Source organism: Pseudopipra pipra, chromosome 19, assembly GCF_036250125.1.
Source record: "Pseudopipra pipra isolate bDixPip1 chromosome 19, bDixPip1.hap1, whole genome shotgun sequence".
Lineage (NCBI taxonomy): Eukaryota > Metazoa > Chordata > Aves > Passeriformes > Pipridae > Pseudopipra > Pseudopipra pipra.
The window spans coordinates 8,676,588-8,691,511 of NC_087567.1; the positions used below are offsets into that span (position 1 = coordinate 8,676,588).

At 47.8% G+C, this 14,924-nt stretch overlaps 1 protein-coding gene across 11 annotated transcripts in view; it reads right to left on the reverse strand.

The window, feature by feature from the left end:
* COPRS (coordinator of PRMT5 and differentiation stimulator) overlaps nucleotides 1-14,924 on the reverse strand; it is a 141,881-nt gene that overhangs the window by 28,270 nt on the left and 98,687 nt on the right. For 5 of the 11 annotated variants that reach the window (XM_064676063.1, XM_064676066.1, XM_064676064.1 and 2 more), the window contains exons 4-5: nucleotides 8,481-8,649; nucleotides 6,879-7,149 (exon numbers count right to left, since the gene is read on the reverse strand). The exons of the other annotated variants lie outside the window; for them this stretch is intronic. In XM_064676063.1, the coding sequence (XP_064532133.1) occupies nucleotides 6,894-7,149; nucleotides 8,481-8,649 (425 nt within the window). In that variant the 3' untranslated portion in view covers nucleotides 6,879-6,893. Of the gene's footprint in view, nucleotides 1-6,878; nucleotides 7,150-8,480; nucleotides 8,650-14,924 lie in introns of those variants that run through there. 11 annotated transcript variants of the gene reach the window in all.

The window sequence follows — 14,924 nt, forward strand, 5'->3', positions numbered from 1 at the left end:
AGAGGAGATCACAGGATCCTGTGAGAAAAGGGCCTTGTGAACGTGATCCTAATGCCACACCCTCAACGGCGAGGGTCCTATGCAAGATTTCTGTCCTGAAAAATTAATCAAATTCTGCCCAACTTTTAGGCCAAAGCAGCTCCCATGTCCATGGTGAGCTGTGAGCCTCCAGGAGCTGTCCTAATATCTACCTGTGCTCAGAGGGCACTCACAAAGTCATGACATTAATTCGTATGTGGCGCCTGAATAGCTTGAGGAGGCTGTGGGTCTGCTGGCACAGCCTGAGCTCTCATGCTGGAGCATGGAGAGTGGATAAGGGAACAGGCTGGGGTCAGGACAAAAGGAAGAACTGTTCAGGAATGTCTTGCTGAAATAGCCCCTGAACTCTATGAAGACTTTGTAAGCACTGTAAACAGCTTTCTAGTAGGCTTTGGCCCTCAGCTTGTAAGGGCAAAGCCACAATTAGAACAGGCTGCAAAACCAGGGAAAATAGCAACACAGAGTGCCACAAAACCCCCAAGAGGAGAAATTCTTCACCCAGTGTCCAGGCAAACACTCCCTGCAGATGTAATGGCAGAGGTTTCTGTAGCCTCTGCTGCAAGGTTTCCCCCTGCAGCAGGAGGGCAGGAGACCCTCAGCGGGACCCTGTCCTGCAGCAGCCAGGGCTGGAGATGGTCACAGGGCAGGCTGGGGACAGCATCCAGATCTGCCCTGGGGACAGGCAGGGAGGCCCTGAGGACAGGCAGGGAGGTCCCTTCCAGATCAGTGCTTGTTTCCACAAACTCCTCCTGTGCTGTCTGGGCCGTGTCCAGGTCCCTGCTGAGGGCGGGTGATTCAGGCCAGGGCTCAGATCAAGGTGGGTGAGACACAAACCTCCAGAGGCATTTCCAGCTTTACACCAGCCAGAACTCACCCTTCTCTCCCAGCATGAGAGAGGTTCGACTTGTACCCTCATAACCTCTGCTCTGAACAAAGCAGCAAAACCATTAAGTAAGACAAAAGCAACTGAAAAAATCCGGATGGTGAAAGATCCCATGTGTGTGGAAAACATGGTATTGACCCAATAGGGCAGGGAGCAAAAATTGCAGCTAAAATCATAGCTTAGGACAGCATGGATTGGCCTGAACCATGGCAACACATTTAGACTCCTGTGTCACAAAATGTCCTTTTCTCATGGCACCACTCAGCAATCCGGGCAGTAGGATGTCCAGCAGGACCTGTGTGAGGACGGCAGGAGTAAATCCTCCCTGTGGAGGAGCCAAATGCTCCAGAAGCACTTAGGCATGGTAGAAAGTGAGCTACGGCTCCCTCCACACAGAGCTCGCTTGCTAATTGAGCAAGCGAAGGCTTTTCTGGAAGAAAAACAAATACATTTGCAGACAGGCTAAAACAATAAAGGAAAATTTAACAGGCTGAACAAAGGCACTGGAAAGGCAGTGACAGAAGTTAAAGTCTCAGTAGCAGCTGCCTGCAAGGGGAGTGGAGGTTGTGCACCAGCAAAGACTCGCTGCCTCCATCCTCACCTGAGGAAGAGGAGGTGTCCTCACCTGAGGAAGAGGAGGTGTCCTCACCTGAGGAAGAGGAGGTGTAGCACAAGGCTGCAGAAATCAAAAGGACATCTCAAACAGCAATTAATTATCAAAGCCCGAATCCACATCTAGGATTCGAGAAAAGAGAAGTGCTGGAGCCAGGCACTCTCCTTGGGGAGGAGCCAAACGCCAGGGAAAGCCGGAGCTGTCGGGGCCGGAGCCAAGAGCAGAAGCACGAGGGGGACCTGGGACAGGAGGCGGCTGCAAAGGAGCTCGAGCCCCTGCCTGTCCCTGCCTTTGGGAGCAGGAAAGGTGACATGGCTTCATCACAGACCTTTTCCAAAGAGAGGGATCAGACTTCACTCCTCCTGCGGTTCAACTATCCAAATCAGCTTTAAGGCTGCAAAGGCACAGGGTGGGGATGTAAAATCCTGAACGCCCTGAGATGATGTTGTGTCACCTTGAGGTGATGGCTGGCGATGGGAACACTGCAGGGAAAATCCCAGTGCTCCTCTGTGCATGATACCCAAACCTGTGGAACGCAGCGATTAGTCGCCAGGAACACAGCACAGCAAGTCCCATTTCTCCAGAAGAGACCTGTCTACAGGTGGCCATTTTCTCCAACACACACCACAAGCCTTTGGCAGATTTTTAAGGATGCTTACACTGAGATCCTCAGCTTCAAGGAGAACGAAGATGTGCCTAAAGCCATTTATACTGCCTATGTTTAAGCACGATGCCTGAGTGTAAGGGTGTGATTATATCCCTGCATTTCCTTTGATGCCACGAGACAGGGGCTCCTCACAGCACCCACAACCCTCAAAAGCACCACGAGTGGAGCTGCTTTCCCTGGCCAGAGAGGAGCTGGAGGGAGGTGGAACAGAGCAGAGTGAGCAGCCCCAGCATTGCTCACCTCTGGAAGCAATTACTTAATGCAGGAACCCGCCTAGATCCCGGTCTAACTGCTGAATTAGTTGTTAATTACTGCGTTGATATCCTGCTCTCCCTGACGTCGCAGCTGGAATCGCTGCCTGTTCCTTTGGGAAGCGCTGCCGAAGACGCTCCTGCCGAGGGAGGGGGTTGGTGGGATTAACCCGGGCTGTCTCTTTTCACACACTGTGGGCCAGATCTGGGAGGTAAAATCCAGAATCACTCCTCTGAAATTACATGTTTCATAGGTATGACTGAAAACTACTGGCTTATTTCAACAGGGTTATTCTGGATTTACAGCAAGGAAACTAAAAGGAGAGTTAGAATTTGCCTGTCCTTGACAATTATTTGGGAGGAGTACTGGGTGTGAATTTAAAGCACAGTAGTTATTACCGAATTGTTCCTCAGAATGCAAGTGAATTAGAACAAAGATACTCTTCATTCTGGAATAAAGCAGTAGGGTTTAGGAATAGATGCTCCAGAGCAGTATTGTGTTATTTTGCAACTCTGGAATAACAAGTCTGGCAGCGAAGATTTAGCAAGATGGCCATTTTATGCTTCACCTTCTGGGCATCAGAGAAACTCCCTTCCACCCTATTTTTTTCAAATCCAGTTGACTCTCCTGAAAAGAGTTTCTGTTCATAAATACAGTGGGAAATTCTACAGGGCTCACCTGCACCACTTCCTTTCAGCATTAGCTTTTTATTGCTAAACTCCTGATTTATTTAAAGTGGAAAAAAAAAATCACACGGCAAAGGAAACCAAGCATTTGTAGGAGTATGGCAACGTTTTCCATACATGCTTTCCCTGTGAGTCAGGGTCCATCCTGTGCACTGACACATCCTGCAGACTTGCTCCAACTCGTGGGGCAAAGCCGTGGGTGCACAAAGCCCAGTCATGGGGAGACACCCGGAGAAACCGGAGGGAAAACTCCACAACCCAGGAGCCACCAGGGAGGACATGCTCATTTTTTATTGGAAAAAAATGTACCCCAGTCCTTTTTCCCAGGATATCAGCATGCTGCTCGCTTTGCTCCACACTATGAGGGCTGTGGATGCTCCAGGAAGCAGCTCCTTGGTGTCAGGCTCAGGACATTCTGGAGGAGCTCTGAGGGCCCTGCAGTTACAACAACCCTGTGCATCCCACAGCCTCTGCTGGGACTGGGAAACTCAGCCTTGTCTGAGCCTGAGGAGTGACTCCAGCTAAGGTTGTGCATTCAAAGCACATGGCTGTTCCCACAGAACAGCACACCTGGACACATTTATCCTGGAATAAAATGTGACTCGATACCATCCACTTCATCCCTTCGGAGAGTTGGGTTGCACTGGCTTTAAAAGCCGATTAGGCTCACACAGAACAACGCTCTGTTTATTCTACAATGAGTTGTGCAGGAATATAGATGATGGAATGAGTCCATCCCTAAAATTAAACCCAGGAAAGCACACACTGAATTGCATGCATTAATAACCAGTATATATCATTTCAGTGCTCGGAGGACCAAACGGCCTCCTGAGCAGGACAACTTGGGTGCCTATCTGTCAGCAAGATTTCCACCCCCAAAATATCAGTATCTAATCTGAAAGCTATATTTCAGTGGCTTGGACTGTGATTTATAGCGTGGTGTATCAGTCCAAACCTCCTGAATGATCTTAATTAAACTCTGAGGGTGAAAAATTAATCACCACAGTTATTTTATTATGCATGACCAGTAAAAAAATTACTTCAAATTTACATAATGTCTAACTGAAAATTATTTCATAGTCACATTGAGACTCAGATTATTATTAATTATTTAACTTGTCCTTTTATCATTGGGGAGGAACAGGCAGCATTTTGGCACCAACTTTCTGGACAATGAAAAGGAAGGGGCTGCTGTGGTATTTCTGCCCTCTCCCACAGGCAGCCAGACTCCACACCTGCTCCAGTCTACTGCAATAATGCCAAATGCCTGCTCCTCTCCCCAGAAATTGGTCTTTATCAGCACTCTGTCTCCAAAAATACTTTTCCCAGCGACACAGAACACACACTGTACACCACGAATTCATCTCCAAGCCAGCCCTGTGTGGAACGGCCTGTTCTCAGTGCTGGGCAGGACTATAAGCAAGTTTCTCCAACAGGCAAGAGAACCTGACAGGACAGGAGCTCCCCTGCAGGTTCCCACCCTGCAGGTGCCCCCAGACCAGCCCCTCTTTGGGGCACCACCAGGACCCAGAATTACCATCACCATCTGCTCCCTTTGGGATGCCTCTGACACCTGCCTTGTCCTGGCAGGGGACAGGGCCCTGCTGGGTGAAGCTCTTCTCACCCCTTGTGTCCCTTCAAGGCACCTGAGTGACAAACTGAGCCTCGAAGCAGCAGGTTGGTGCCAGCCAAGCCCCTACCCTGCTGCTGGGGTGAAGTAACCCCTCACCATTTGCTGTGTGTTGTCTTAACTTCTCCCAGCAGAAAACTGATCTGGAACATCCTCACGGATCTCTGTGACCTTCTCAACCCATTGCAGCACCTGAGTTACTGAACAAACAGGCTGTCCCTCCAAGGAGCTGAACAAACTCCTCCCTGAGGTCCTGTTGGCACCTGAGAGGAGTCAGAGAGGGGCACAGCCACGGAGGGTCTCCTCAGAAGCCTCCCCCAGTCCTTCCCCCACGCCCCATCCGCAGGTTTTTCCCAAGGCACTCCCTGGACACCTCTGCCAGGCGCAGGCAGTGTGCTGGGCTGGCAGCCTGCACACGGTGGGGCCATAAATCACGGTGTGGGACGTGCCGTGGCACTGGCTGAGAACAGGGGAGCATATTGACAGGGCTGCCCACAGCATCAATGCACCAACCCAGCAGAGAGCCCCCAAGGTAAAGACAACAACCTGCTTTATCAACTTATCACCCTAATGAGCCAAGACTGCAAATAATAGACAATCGTGTGGGCTAATGGCTTGGGACGAAACCAGGTAAAACAGAATATGGACTGGCATGAACTCTGGAAAACACAGTGGACTATTTATACTGGTTTTCCTCAAGAATACCAATAAGTAATGTTGAAATTGAGAAAGTATCCCAAAAACCAGCCCCACAAGGAAGCCAAGAAGCGCCTGGTAAACTATCACATGCTGCATTGCATTCGCAAGCTCATATGGAAAATTATTACACCACGAGATTCCTTACTACTGGTTTCATCATCTGTGAGAAATAGTTGGCCCATGATAATATCAGCCAGAGATCAGCCTGGATGCTCCTTTTCAGCCCTACTGAAATGGCTCCCAGCCCTACATCATGTGCTGTAACTCTGCTCTTCTGACACCACACCAAGAAGCCCCAGTGGGGGGCTCGGAGCTGCTGTGCTTGTCTAAGCAGAAGGAGAAGTGGGAATGTAACATCACAGAGTAACACAGACACAATGAAACCCCCCTGTTTGGTAGCCCCAAAAGACAAGCCCCACCTCACAGCATGGGATGTGCCTATGCCAAAGGGCCACTGGACCAAGGCTCCAACAGCAAAATGAAGACCTGGAGGCTCAGGCTGCACTGGAGCTGTTCCAGAGGGGGGATGTTGTCAGTCCGTCCTGTATATATTTATACATCAGCCTTCAGAGACCAGCAATGCTCAGTTGTCCTCAGATGTTTGTATGCCTGGGGAGAGGTTTCCAGTTACACAAATTTATTGCAGGGTGACACTTACAGATCTGATTTCTTGAGAGAGATAATGAAGTCCAGGAGTTTCTGGCAAGGAGCAGAAATGTCAGTATGACAAGCTGATCCCTTACTATACCATAACTTAATACATCCTGTGCGTGTTTGGGAGGATGTTTTTGATGAACTAGCAACCCAAATTAGCAAGGAATTTTTAGCATGTGCCTGGTCTTCTCATCCGTCAGGTATCAAGATTCACCTTGAATGGGAAGATCATTCCCTAAGCATGACTCCATTGGCTCTAGCATTGCAAGTTATGACTCCAAGGTGCTCAGAGGGATGAGTGGAGAGGTGAGAATGTCCACAATTATTCAGGGAAAGCAGATGCTATCAGACAAGCCTGCAGCATGGGTTTCTAGCTCACACAGCTCTCCTGTGAGCAGGGCAGCAGTGACAGCTCCCAGCACTGCCTCTTGGTGACCAGGACACAAATGGACAGTAATGTCCTATTCTCCAAACTACAGAGGACACTGCTGCCCAATCCCAGACAGTGAACTAAGCCCTTCTTTTGTAAATCCCTGCACAAGGAGGAAGCCAGGCTGGTGATTTTTTGCTTCCAGCAAAGCAAAGGACTCTGCAGGGGCAGTGAAACATTGCAATGATGGAATCAAATACTGCAATTGTGGACTTAAATATTGCAGTGGTGGATCACAGGGGGATGAGGCAGAGCGGCTGACAGGAGTGTGGGCAGTTTATAACTCCAACTGCAGAGGAGGAGGACAGGTTTGGGCCTACAGCTTTGTTATCTCACTGTATCAGATCCTGTTTACTAGACTGACAAACACAACAGCTCGAGAAGTGAAACTGTTTACTTGTAGCAAACTGCTGATGCTCACAGCTTTTGCTCCATGTGCCTCTCGTGTTGCTTTCCCATCCTTCCAAATATAGTCTTCTGTGACAGGCAGGATGTGGAAGGCTTTTAAGCAGGAGTCTCTTCCCAAAGGGCACCACGCAGTGCAGTTTGGCCTTTGCATATCACTGGCACTCAGGATACAGAAGGAAATTATCATTCTGGAGATTAGACAGGAATCCATACAAACTCAGAAACAGGGAGATTAATTGCTAGGAGTAATATTACCAAACCTGTGTACCATGTGCCTGTGCAGGGTGTTTGTGTGTGTCTTTACAAAGTAGGCTGAGTGGGTGGATGTACACACAGCCTGCCCAGAATTTCACAATTCAAGTTAACTGGGTGGGGGGCAAAGGAGGCTGTGGGGAGGGAGCAGAAGGATGCATCCATTTCTTCTATGAACTGGATGAATTGTTAGTGTAGGGGATTCTCACTGACATCTCTGCCCAACCTGAGTGCTGCCCTACTGACCCAACCCAGGAATTCAGCTCCTGATCCTCTGGGCCATGGGAAATCCATCAACATCCTTTCCACTTTCTCCTCCCTGCGTTACATGGATTCAGATCTAGAGGTACTATAGAAAAGGAAGCAAAATAATTTCTAACATCCAGACAGGAAGAGCAGGGACCTGAAGACAGAAAAGGATGGATGTGACAGGAAAAACCAACCTGCAATTTCCCAGCACAGAAAAGGTCCCTTGGGTACTGCCAGGGCCCACGAGGCTGCCCAGGGACTGAACATGCTCTGAGAAAAGCAGCTGAACGAGCAGACATCGAGGCCACAATAAAATATGTGCTCCTCACATGCAGTGCTAAGTGAAATGCTGGTCCTCTGGAGTCCATGGGAATTTTGTCATTGATTTTACTGGGGCCATAGTTCCACCCAGGTCCTTTATTTCTTCAGCTGACAACACTGTAAACAACCTCACCAAGTTATAAAGTGGAAACATGCCCAAGGCACTGCTGGTGATGAGCTACATTGCTGTAGGTGGTACCTAAACTGTAAATAAAGCTGTAACTCTTTGGACTTTGCCCACAACAATGTTTTTTCCTGACTAGAAATTGAGGCTTGATACAGAGCAGCGAGAACACGCTGAACTTTAAAACCTCCCAGGGCAGACTGACATGGAAGACCAAGCTGATGCCAGGAACACAAGTAACTGAATTCTCCATCTTAGAAAAGGTTATTTGTGCTCTGCAAAGCTCCAGTGTATAAAATGTATATAATCAAGTCTGGAAAATAAACCCCCAACAATAAAAAAACACCCCCGCACCAACAAAACCCCAAATAAAGTCTCTGACATCAGCTGAAAAAAAGAGAATTCCAGAGAAGAGCCCTCTGGCTTTTCAGTGCTCTCCACAGAAATCTTGCCGGAGATGAGTTTACTTGGTTTAGGAGTTGGCTCCTGAGCCCCCACCTCCCAAATTGCTGGATTCTCCAGGAACCTTCCAAACACCCAAAACTTGTACAGAGAAGGCACCAAATCTCTTACTTTGCACTGGAGAGGTGAGGATAATCAGAGGGATGTAAAGTTGGATCTGCCTTCCTGCTCTCAGTGACAATCTGGGCTCTTCTGTGACAAATCCTTGTCTTGTTCTCTTTCCCAAAGCAGCACTGCCAGAGTAGCCCCTCAGCTGGTGAAGCCAAGCCTGGGTGCTCACCTGGGGAAGGGACAGTGCAAGTCACAGCTGCACTCCAAAGTCAGGGACCAGAAAGAGGAGAGGAACAGGTCCTGAGTACCCGCTGAGGAAAGAATTTGGAGTTTCAAAAAATAGCAATGTAAGCAAGAACATCATTTTGACACTTCTAAAAGCCAGCAGAAACCCCTGCAGAGTGATGAGGTTTGAAATGGTGGTTCCTTCTCTGGTCCATACTGCAAATCCATACTTTTCTGGCCTGTGTCACCCAGCAGAGCAGGACAGTTCCATGGGACAAGGTTACCAGATGTCCTGCTGACCACGAGCACTCCTTGAGCTACGTGAGCAAAGCCCTCAGCACAACACCAGCAGCACACAAATCTCCCCCTGAGAGACACACAGCTGTTAAATCTCCTAATCTGAGCTCCAAATCTCACTCAGAGCCATCTTTGGTTCCCAGAACATCTTTTGATCTAATCCTTGTCCTGACTTGTGTTGGTGATATTGCCACTGGCAACAGGCAAAGTCAGGAATGTGAGAACAAAGGAACGTAGAACAGACAGAGACCATCCAGGCCAGAAAGCCCAACGTCATGAAAAGCTCATGAGCCTGGAAACTTGGATGATTCTTCCATCCATTTCCTCTACCTTGTCAAATAAAAGTTTTTACATCACCCTGTAAACAAACTGGTACGTTTTCAATTTGTTCAATGAAACTCCATTTGAGATTTTTTTTCAGTGAAAAAAAAAATAATTCATATCAATGAGACCAAAATTATTTTGATTATTTTCATCTTTCAGATTAACAGAAAACTAGGCAGGAGACTTAAACAATTGAACAATTAAAGAATTAGTTGGGTAGGCTGATGTTGATTCAAGCTGCTGAGTTCCAGAGTAGCTGACATCTCAAACCCAATCTTGGGATGATCTATTCTGCATGTAAGAGCTCCACTGATTGCCCAGCCCTGATCCTGTGGATCAGTCACACTCTGGACATCACAAGTGGAGAGACAGTACTCCACTCCCCTGCACGTGTCTGCTCCCCAGGGCAGCAAACCACAGAAATACTGACACTGCCTGTCCAAAGGCAGATGAAATAAGAAAGGACACACTCTCTCAACACTACAAGACTCAAGATGTTATAGAGACAGATACCAGTAAAGCAGACAGAAAAAGCAACATCTATTACTGTTTACTGGGAACCCTGTTTTTTCAGTAGCATCACACATAAAATGCCTGCTCCCGTTCCCATCAAAGTTAAGAGCAGAATTCCCACTGTCTAGCCTAAGGATCAGGCCCACTATATATTTTAAAAAGTTAGATCAGCAGCTTTCAAAGCCTCTAAAGGGTTTTTATGATGCTGCCTAATTAATTCAGAAGCAAATAGATTATTTCTCAGGAGGTGAAAAGCAGGAATTATTTAAAAGCTGCCTTTAGGCAAACTACCAGGGAATAACAAAAATGTAACTACTGGTTATGTCAGATTTCATTTTCCAGATCAAAATTCATTGTGTCAGCTCCTTTTCTTTGTTGTGATTCTTAAAAGATGTAACGAGAGCCCTGTGTGTGTGGGGAAAGAAGATGCTTTGCAGAGCATTTTCCTGTACTTTTCCCCACCTAATAAATATCTTCCAAACAGGAGTCTGTGGGGGAGGGCAAGGCAGTCAAGGAAACAAAAGATGGAGGTGCCTTCCCCCTCTCCAGGTTTCCTTTGCATGGGACAGGAGAGCTTTTCACACATGGAATTGTGCAATTCAAGTGATATTATGGGTCAATTGTTTAAGCACCACGTGACTGTAACCCCTTATATTAATTTCTGCATAAAAGAGTAATAAATATCCAGAGGTCTTGTCTTTTGAGTATGTAAATGTAGGGTTGAGGGGATAGCAGAGCTGCAGATACAGGTCTACACAGGTCAGTGACAGGGCTGGAATTAGCCAAGGTTTTCCCAGCTTTCCCCTGCCAGCACAGGTTGCCCCCAGGTTTGCAGTGGCTGTAGCTCGGCACAGATCTGCTGAGGCAACTGAGACTGCAAGAGCTGCCCACACAGCCCTGCCTTTGGCCTGGGAAGGTGGAAAATGTCTTCAGAAATTATGGCTGGAACATCAGAAGACCAAAAAGGCACCAAACACCCAAGTCCATGGGGAAGTCAATAAACTCAGCTTCCATTCCACCCCCTGAACCAAGCCAGCTGAGATGGAGAGTGATAGCAGAGCTCTCCCCTTAATGCATCACACACTGGTAACTTAGAAAAGCTTACTTAGTGTAAGCTCTGTGTGTAAGAGGTTTGTGCTGCCTAATCCCATCTAAGCCTTCTAAGATACTGCTTTTTAATTCAAGGTTTTACAGGGGAGAGTGTTAAGCCCTGCACAAAGAAGCCAACGGTGTAGGGACCCTGTGAAAAGCACAGAGAGTCCAGCATGTGGCCAAACTCAGCTTTGTGGCAATCCCAGGGTCATGGATGGACAGGAGGGAGGATTGACAGGCACAGCACAGCCTGGACAGATCCTTCTGGAGTCACTGGAGATGCTGCACTGACGGGAAGGCGGTGGGTGCCCAGGGTACCTTCAGAAAGTGCAGCATGTTAACTCCAGCAGCTGCCAGAACTAAACACAATTCCAGCCATGCAGTAGCCAGAGGACCAACCAGAACAAAAAGCATCTGACCAAAAGCTTTGGTGCTGTGCAACACTTCTCCTAATTTGCTGCAGTTCTGCTGCAGAGGCTCTTCCCCACTGATTCCCTCGGTGTTGCCTGGAGGACGTGGGAATCGTTCCTGTGCAACAGGACGAGCAAAGGCCTCTGCATTATTCACTCCCACGGCACCGTCAGCCCCGCTGTTCTCTCCATGCACAGTACGAATTTCACCCACAGCAATGAAAGCCCAACTCCTGGAAACCACCAGGCTGGAATAATGGTGTGTCTTCCCAGCAGCTCCCGGCTCCCAGCACGCCAAGGTCTGGCTTTACAGGGAGTGGTGCTGCTGAGCTGGTTTTCCTTTTGGGATGGGGGGGCATTACATGGCAATTTCAAAGACCCTTAAATATTCAAACTTGGGTTTAGCCAGTCAGATCCAGAGAACACCAGAGTTTGAGAGGGCTGGCTCACCCTCCTGTTTTTCTGGGATGCCCTCCAGGTACCTGAGGACTATAAAGCAGAGAAAAGAAGAGAGTCAATAATTCACGCTTTTACAGGACAAAATTCAGATAAGCCTGAGCAAACCAAGCCAGCCATGCACTCTGCTGGGGCTTAGCTGCTCCAGTCCTGAAATATTTTGGCTGATGGCTCCTTTGAATTCTAAAGGAAAATTAAGGAGCTTGCTGTTTTAAGAGGTTTTGCAAATCTCCTGCCTTTAATTCTCCCCATGTACTCTGTCTGGGTGTGTTCTCATTACAACTAGGAAAGACCTGAAGATCTTGTTTCCAGGCTCTTCGGTGTGGGGCAGATTTGAATTCAAGGTGCAAATGTTGAAGGATTTCCTTACTCACCAGCCTTCCCTAGCCCTGACTTAGATCTTGGTGACTCTACTAGTAATTTCTGTATTTTTTCACAGCTACAGAGCCCAAACTGTATTTGATGTGAATGTGCTGAAGACAAGGTATTTATAACCTTTCTTCAAAGAGTTGTCTATATTTGAATACAGTTGCTGCTTTAGCTTCCAGTTCTCCTCTTTTCAAACAAGGACAGAGGGAAAAAAAAAGAACAAAAAAGGAGGGGAAAAAAAAGGAAAAACCCTTGCCTGCTGAGAGGAGACCCTCATTTACTCATTATTGTGGAAGCCTTGGAGGAGTCTAAAGGAGATTCACACAAGGACATCTACTTACAATTATTTTATAGCCTTTGTAACGTTCACAGCAAACTAATGCAAGCAAGGACTCATTTCTATTACAGTCAAGAAAGTGTTTATGTTGGCAGAAAATGTATCTTTAAACCTATCAATGCAGCATTACAAAAGACAACAGTAAGTTACTCAAACCGGAGAGCAAACCTGTTTAGTTTAATGAAAGAAATAGTTAGGGGCACCAAAGGGTGCAGCAACAGCTGACAGGCCAACACACTGAGTCCAAAAATCTAAATAACACAAATGATGGGAATATGCACAGCAGCTCTGTTATTTCTAGCTGTAGTTAGGAATAAAACCAATCAGGGCATTTGTCAAGGTGCACCCATGCAAAACACAGCAGCTTTATCTTAAATGACACATAAATAAGTAACATTTCCATTGAAGTTTTTTGGTTGCTTTAGCCACATCCTGGCAGTCACACTTGCTAAGCAGAAAATGGTTGGTTTTTAATAGGCTCTCCTGGGAGTGCTGGGCAGCAGGGACACTTCAAGACAGTTTATTACTATTTTCTCACTCTCGGTCTCCCTTGGGTGACTTCTGGATTATCCATGCCAGGACAGAGACACTTGGGCTGCCTCCAGGCAGGCCAGCTCGCTTCAGCAGAGCCTCTTGGTTTGTGTGAATGTGACCGTGCTGCTCTCAGCAGGCAGCCAGAGCGTCTCTGTCCCACATTCCTGACGCTGGGACACCACTCCCATGCCGGGATGTGCCCGGCCCAGACATCCAGGCACGTTGCAGGGAGCCAGCTCGAATAGGAATCGCCGGCGCTGAGCCAGAGCTAATAAGGCTGGCGAGACCTGAGCTGACTCCTGCAGTCAGGAGTGCAGGGAGCCAGGTCAGGACCAGCGCTGTACCCTCGCCTGGAGCCAGGAGTGCTGGGAACAGGGCACTGAGAGCAGCTCAGATCCAGCCCAGTTTAGTTGCACCAGCTAGACTTGGCCTGCCTGGGTGTTCTAGATTACTCTTCCCAGTACTCACATCATCCAGTTTCTCTCCTCACCTGAACTATCCTGGCCTCTCACAGGCAGTGCTGAGCTGACCGTGTTCAAAATTAATTTATAGCAAAATGAACACTCCAGTGAGCTACAGCCAACCTGCAGTGCAACAGCCTTCAGCCAGATGGTGAGGCTACCACAGCCATGAAGTCCGAGCTCCTGACTAACGTGGGGCACAGAAGTTCCTGCAGGCTGGCAGGATTAGCTCTGAGCACTATCAGTCCACACGTGGTTCTCCATCACCCACGTGGGGGCTTGGGCAGGGCAGTCCAGCAGGATGGGTGTTTTACCAGTAGACAGAATCACTGTCTGAAAGACTCAGTTTGGTGCAGAGGGCTTTGCTGCACTGGCAGGTGCTGGGAGCTGTGGAAGGGCATCAGCTCCAGGGGCTGGCACCAGGTTCTTGCAGCCAGCTCCCATTGGCAGGGGTCAAAATCCCAGAGTCCTGCCCCCAGCTGTAATGAAATCAAGTGGAGTTTTGCTTAAGTAAGGGCTGAGTCAGTCATGAGTCAGGATTCATGGACTTGGCCCAAAACACACTTACATTTAAAAATAATTGCCTTGAGTGCTTGGATAAGTTTTCAGCAACACTGGGGAGATGTGAATAATTTTGGTCCAGTAGGAAGATCAAAGAATGCTGCAAACATCCCTGTTACCCAGCCTCATGGGCACTGTCCAGCCCAACCACAGGAGCTGTTTGCTTCCCAGGGTGAGAACCCCAACCCATGGGTGTCAGAGAGTGAAATCACAGCTACTCTTTGATGTATTTATATGGGTGGAGATTCCAGGTCATGCAATGAAATGGAATTACTCACGCCCTTTTGTTCCCAAGGATTAAAGCCTTTATCTTCATATTCTCAGCAGGAATATCATAATGTTTCGGGAAAGAAACCCTAAGATCTATACCAGTGGTGTGCTACTGTTCTTTTAAATATATATGATGTGCTGTTAGCCTTCAGGACAGAACACAGCAGTGTAAGAGCAAACAAATGAACTAACAGTGAAAGTGGTGCCTGACTGTGAACAACCGAGCTCGGCCTATCGGTACGGGCCTGATCTTCCCTTCCTTCACTCCCACGGAGCACTCATCACTTGTAATCATATGGGAAAACTGCACCAGCAAAATAATGTATTGTTAATATTCCTGTGTTGATTCTTTTCTGCCTGTGATATCTTGCCCTAGCTTGAACAGCCCCAGGCACATCTGTTACACTCGCCCAACGGAGACAGTTCCTTCTGGTTGGAAGGTAACGAGGAGATCCATGGAAGTGTTTGCCTGCCTGGTATGGAGTTCAGATCCTAAATGATGAGTGTGACCACAACACATGAAGTGACTTCAGGGACAGGGATAATAACGCAAGTTAACAGGTATCAGCTACTCTGTAGTAACTGCCTTTGTGCTTTCTCTACCCCCTTGGCAAATGCAAAGTAAGACAAAGTAGTTTCCCCTTCCCCAGAAAAG